Here is a 6,711-nt window from a genome sequence, read left to right as displayed (position 1 = left end):
AAATATTCTATGATTCTATTTTCTATCCTATTACCTATTAAGCTCTACATTAGATATGGACTATATTCATTTAACCAAACAAATGTCCAACACACCCAAATGTTAATTTCTCTATAACTTTTCTGTAATAAATTCTTCACATTTAGAATGATACTCAGATACCTCAATTTCTACCATATGATAAATCCCATTTAGAACTTATTTCCCCCCTATAATATGACATCCTCCAGTATGTTATAGGACTACCCTCTCCTTACATTACTTTCCATTTATGTGCAGTTGTGTTCAGCACAGATGCTGAGACACTGTACAAGCCCTCAAGTGATTGCGGAATATGGATAACAATAAACTCATTCCTCAAAGATTTAAAAATCAAAGCATCAGACAAAATGTAAGTTTTTATGAGACTTCACATTTTGAAATACATAACTCTTATAGCACAAACACAGTATTTACATTACAAGTTCTTTTTACAAAATATGTGTTAAAAGAATACTGTTGAGATCATGATCTTAAAATACCCGTTAGAGTTCAAAAAGGACTTACAGAAACTAATCTAAACAATCCACCATATAATGATATAAATAAAACATAGCTGAACATCAGGGCTTACTCATACATAAAAATACGAATTCTCTATCCCAGTGGTCAGCAAACAGTGGCATGTGGGCCAAATCCAGTTGGTGGCCTGTTTTTGTACAGCTGCAAGCTAAACATGGTTTTTGACATTTTTAAAGGTTAAAAAAAAAAAAAACACTAAAACTAACAATAAGGAATATGCAACAGAGACACATGTAGCCTGCAAATATTTACTATGTGGCTTTTTACAGAAAGTTTGCCTATCCCTGCATTATATGAAACCCGTTGAAAGAGCTAGCTACTAGAATATACTGAGTATTTAAAAAGACACCACTGTAATGTGCCAGTACCATCAGCACTACTCATTTCTAAAATGAGGCACTTCTGTTTGAATATGTACATTTCCAAAACATAATTACATCTGGAAGGTAGCTCTGCTACTTAACTCTAGCCCTTTGTAATTAGGCCTCTACATGAAATCACATTCTTAGGTGCTGAAGTAAATAAGCACAAAGTACTTCCGATGTCAGTCATTGATCTCATCAGTAGTTTGACCACTTATGGTCTTAAATGTTAATAAAATCCATAATTTAGGTATTGCCAATAGGAGGTGATATTGTTGCATTATTTAAATAACATGTATAAAAACATATTTAGATATCCCAATTCATTATTTTCAGAAGTAAGGGTAACTAGTTAACTTAGTAGCTACTTATTTTAAAAATGGGAAATGGAAAAAACAAAAACAAAAAAACCAAAAATGTACAACCGCAGCAAATGGCTTTGGAATGCAAAGACTGGGGTCTCTTAGCAGTGGCTCCCAAGGTGCCTAGGCTTCTCATGTGAAAGTTAGTTGGCAATGGTTGCTATGGGAACTTGGCAGCTCTCTCTTGTCAGATTTTTCATTTAAAGAATGATGGGTCCATAAGCAAATACTTTAAAAGTAAAACCAGGTCAGAGCTGCTCAACACACAAGTTTTCCATGCCTTGGTGAAACAATTCCTGGCCAGTAGGCTATATTCACACCACAAAACAAGTATTGTACTGGATGCTTTTCCTTCTTCAGGCCAGGCTGGCTAAGCATCACATCATGAAGACATCTCTATGATGCCAAGTTTTAAAATGCTCAGTGAATGCTGAGGTAGATGATTTTCAAATGAAGATCTTCTATACCCTGATTCGATCGGGACTAGCTTCTTTCTGTATCCTCCTCCTGGGAAATATCTTCCGTTTAAGTGCAATTAACTAGATAATGAAAAAAAATAAATTTTAATTCTCCATACTGACAAACTTTACACTTTGAGTCCTATGACTTTAATCACTTCCACAGCAATCAAGTCTCCCTCATTCCGCCCCAAAACAAAACCAACCACTACTTTTGTAATAGGGTCAATATGCCTAGATATTTGCCCACAAATATTTAAACCCATAAGGATTAAAATTATTTTCACCCATGCTTCACTTTTTTAAAGACCTTAAAGACCTATAACTACAGATTTTTACGCAGTGATTACCAAGCATATTTATTTTCAAGATACCTATTTGTCAGGTCTTTCTTTTGAATGAAACTGGCTTTGTTTAGCTATTAAAATACTGCCCTCAATTTGAAAATGACTACATATGTAAGACAGAACTTTAAAAAAACACCCTGTATTAACATCCTGTCACCACTTTTCCCCTATATTTAAACATAGCAGTAAATCATTTGAAAATACAGATAATACCTAGTTTATGAAATGGGTTGTCAGGCAAAAAATTCATAATTACTAGCTTAGAACCTGGACAAACACTTCTTTCTCATAGAAAGGGTTTATCCATGACACATCTGAAATAGGAAACATGACTGCCATTATAATAAAGCGTCAGTAAGAAAAACAAATGTGTTCTTTATGGTTTCAATTTGGGATCATACTGTCTATCCATCACAGGGTGAAGGCAGGGCTTTGCCCAAGTACAGGCCACCATGGTTTGAGTGATGAGTTGGGACTCTGGGGCAGAGGAAGAGGCAGTGTTGGCTGGTTTGTTGCAAGAATGGTAGAGGTTAAGGAATTTGATTCAAATATGTTAAGAGCAACGGGACAGAGAGAAGAGAGAATTTATTCTTTCCTTCTTTTCTCCCTCCTTGCCTTTCTGGTTCCCTGTTCTCTACTGGTATAAATGACACAGAGGAAAGACTGGCCCTCCCGTTCCTTCCCACTGCCACCAGATGCTCCTTTCAGCCAGTGTGCCTTTTCTCCCCATTGCAGGCCAGCACACAGCTGACTCCTAGTTCCTCAGTGGAACCTCTGTTCTAGGGCAGGGACAGTTTTAACTGCCAGGAATAAAGGCAACAAGAACAAGACTGATACTCTCTGGGAAGTGGATGAAGATTAAATTGCAGTCCTGCCCACCTGCCCATTCTCCCATTTTCTTTCCTTTCATTTATGGCAGGAACTTTAGTCTAAAGTTCTCAATACTTCAGCCTCTTACTCCTTCTCAGTTTAAGTAAACTCACTGCAAGTTTCCCATACTGACAACTAGAAAGGCTCCACTCAACAGTCACCTCAGATGGAGGCTGAGGTGAAGTTTGCTTGCCCCAGCAGGTCAGATCAGACACGGTTCCCTTTCTTCTTTAATCCTTTCTCTTCAGACCATTTCATGCCTACACCAAATAAGGATTCTCTAACCCTTTTCTTTTTATCTCACAAACCTTCCTTCTACTTCTGGGACTTCACTTGAAGGAGGTTGTGTATATGTGCCTGCATGGAGAGAAATTCCAGCAGTTCAAAGGAAATGTAATGGGGAGAAATGTGAGCACAACAGGCACTGTCCACAGAAGAGTAGGAGGTCTGAAGATAAGCCACTGCAGTCACTTTTAGAAAGGTTACAGGAGAAGAAAAATTGGAAACCCATACAAAATCAGTATCAGATAAGGATTCTAATGGGTTTTCTGTTTAGAAATACGTAGAGGTTTTCAGTTTTAGTTTGATGTCTACAAGTTAATCTACTGAATTCTAGGTAGAAAGGATACTAGTAGTGCATGTAAAAGATTAATGAATAAAAGGCTATTATGTTTGCTGCCTGAATATTATGAAATATGTTTGACATATTGACACCCGAGTTAGAAGCCAAAAGAAGAAATTAAAATTTTCTTGTGAATTTATATCACTTTCTGAAAGAGTGAGATACTCTTATACTAAAAAATAATGTTTGATCCCCACATAAAATATTTAAGGCTTACCTGTTCAGCAAAAAATGAGAATATAGTAAACATAATCAATGTTGCCAGTACACAGTGAGTCCAAAACTTCAATTTGTCTCGATATGCTCTCCTGTTCAGAAAAAGAAGCAAATATGTAGTTCTGTGCATAGTTCCACTATATTAGAATTCTTTATATACTAGTTTAGCAAAAAAGTCACGAAATACAAAACCACTGTCTGGAGGCAATTTGAAAATGTTAATACACTGTACATTTCCAACATGAGATCAGATTTTTCATTATGTCCTAGTAAATATTATATTTGAATTGTAAAAGTTACCCAGGCAGAGGAGAGGACTTCAAAAGAAAATCACTTTTAGCATTTAAACAAAAGTACACTTTCATTCATATCCATTTCTTCACAGTCACTTAATCAACACTTTCTGTGGATACAGACAGATGAACAAGAAGTTCTTGCTCTAAAGTGTTTATAAGCCTGGGGAATCACTGACATGCACATGACTAGCCATCACACAAGATGGACCAAAAAATGTACTATCAAAAGCAAAGTCTTGTGGAAAAACAGAGAAATAAGGAAAGCATCTCAGATTTGGTGACATTTCATTTAAGTGCTGAAGTAGGTGGGGGACCTTAAATGAAAGCATTTAGCTGAGTAAGGCAGTGAGCATCATCGAAGAGTCAGAGGAGCAAGCTGAGTCCTGCAGAACTGAATGAAGTCTGGCCTAGGGGCATCAGGGAGAGAGCTAAAGCCATGGCAAGGCAGGTGGGCATCAACTGCAGGTATTCTGGGAAAATATGCAGTGGGGTTTGAACACAATACTGTAGTGGGAAAGTGTATGAAAGTGGGTATGTGTGTGGCAGCGGGGTAAAAATGGTGGCCATCTGAAGGATGCATGTCAGGTGAACAGAAGTGACCAGGCAGGCAGTCATGTTAGTCTGGGTATGAAAACATAATGAAGGCCAGTGAAAATGAAAGAAAACAAGCAACAGAAGAGATCATCTAAGAGTAGATCAACTGGATTTGAAGTTAGGATATTGGGGTTAGAGGCAGTAGAGCAGTTTCCTCATCTGTAATGTGTAAATAATTTATTATGAAGACTACATGCTTAACATGAGGCTTGGAAGATATTTTAATAACTATCAATTCAGGCCTCTGTGCTGACTTCCAGATTCTCATTTACAGCTTGTCTTGTAGTGGATGTCTCTACTTCAAGTCCCATATTGATGGTACCTCTGTTTTCCCTCCTGAATTTCCTATGTCTCTTAATAGGATCACAACCAGCGCAGTTAATTCTAATTTCTATGGTGTCATTCAGAATCGATATGTAATTTGAAGAGCTAAGAAGCCACAGACTGTAATACAGCTAAGTTGTCCCAGGACCCAGAGAAACTTAAAATAGCTGGAGGTTTCCTCAGTCATTCATTCATCCACTGAGCACCTACTATGTGCTAGAAAGGCACTGCGGACTCAGAGAAAAGTAAGACACCATCTCTGATGTTGAAGAGGGCTTTACAGTCTGTCAGGAGAGACAAGCACACCAGACAGACTGCTGTACAGTGTAGAAAGTGTTACACCTAAGGAAGGGGAACAGGAAGAAAGCCTATTGGGAAATTAGAGAAAGGTGACAGGGGACTTGAGCACAATGTCATGAAAGGAAAGAGAAAAAGTAACGTTTCTAGAAGGTAGGGTGGTGGTGGTGGCTCAGCAGTGAGAGAGGACACAGAAGCTGAGCAGGATGAAGAAAATGAAGCGCCCCAGCTCAGGGAATTACACCTGATTCATCTTATTTGTATAACACAGAGATCAAAGTCCTCTCAAACTACTCTTAAGCCCACTCCTTTCTTATTCAATTGGGCCCTTGAAGATAAATTTAGTCACAAACTGGATGTGGGGAGTTAGTTAACACTTGAAACTATCCAGAGATCTTTTCCTCTGAGCTAAAGGAAAGTGAAAATGATAAGAAACCATTCCTAGAAGACAAGGCCCACAATTTAGTAATAACTTCTGAAAATAAAAATACATAGCTATTAGCAATATACATACTAATTGGCTCACTTACCCAACTCCAAGACACCAAAGAGTTCTAGTTGCCAGGGTTGCTAATTTCCTCTCTACAATCTCTCCCAGTGCTGTCCACTGCTTTCCCTTTATTCCCTGAGCTGTGTCCTTGGTTCACACCCTGTTTCAGAGCTACTGAAATGCTTAGTACTTGTCTCCGTGCCTCCAGTTTCCAGACAACACTGCCTCACCAGTCCAACTCCATACTGTTAGTTATCTTTCCAAATCATGAAGTCTGATCACTACAAACATCTAAAAAAAATTTCTCTTGGGGAGCCCCATTCTCTAAAGAAAAAAGTCTAATTCAGATATAGCCCTTCACAATCTCTCCTTTCTCTTTCCACGCACTCTCTTTTACACCCCTGTGCCTTGTACATGCCATTTCTTCTACCAGGAATGCTCTTTCCCACCTGGAAAAGTCTTTTTCATAATTCAAAACCAAGTCCAAATGTTGCCCTCCAGTAACAGAATTAGCTGTTCCCTCATTCATAGTCCGGTAGCACTGAACCCTCCCTGCCAGAGCGCTTGATATCACAACTGTCTGCCTGCAGCCTGTCTCCCTGAAGGGACTGTGAGCACCTCAGAGCCTGGTACCATACTCCTTTCATCTGTGTATTCCCAGTACCTGGCACGGGGTAAATAGTAGTAAAATAAGACATAAAGGAAATTTTATAAGGCAGCTTTGGATTACAGTGGAACATATGGAAGGCTGGAAATCAGGCTGGATTTACCACTTATCAGCTACTTCACCTTAAGCAAATCATGTAGCTTCTGTTACCATATTCTCCTGCCATAAATATAGCAGGTACTCAAGAATCAAGGTAGCTATTGTGGTGGCAGTGAATGAGATTCAATGGATGTGCTTAGCGAATA

At 38.5% G+C, this 6,711-nt stretch overlaps 1 protein-coding gene across 3 annotated transcripts in view; it reads right to left on the bottom strand.

The window, feature by feature from the left end:
• Window positions 1-380: 380 nt before the first annotated feature.
• The window catches only part of GNPTAB (N-acetylglucosamine-1-phosphate transferase subunits alpha and beta), a 72,309-nt gene continuing 65,978 nt past the window's right edge, over window positions 381-6,711 (bottom strand). For all 3 annotated transcript variants that reach the window (XM_045780172.2, XM_045780174.2, XM_045780173.2), the window contains exons 20-21: window positions 3,800-3,890; window positions 381-1,824 (exon numbers count right to left, since the gene is read on the bottom strand). In XM_045780172.2, the coding sequence (XP_045636128.2) occupies window positions 1,747-1,824; window positions 3,800-3,890 (169 nt within the window). In that variant the 3' untranslated portion in view covers window positions 381-1,746. The remainder of the gene's footprint in view (window positions 1,825-3,799; window positions 3,891-6,711) is intronic.

The sequence above is a fragment of the Ursus americanus genome, chromosome 17 (genome assembly GCF_024610735.1).
Source record: "Ursus americanus isolate L20-20 chromosome 17, mUrsAme1.1.p, whole genome shotgun sequence".
NCBI lineage: Eukaryota > Metazoa > Chordata > Mammalia > Carnivora > Ursidae > Ursus > Ursus americanus.
Note: the sequence above shows the minus strand (reverse complement) of the source record. Positions and strands in the feature narration are given on the sequence as shown.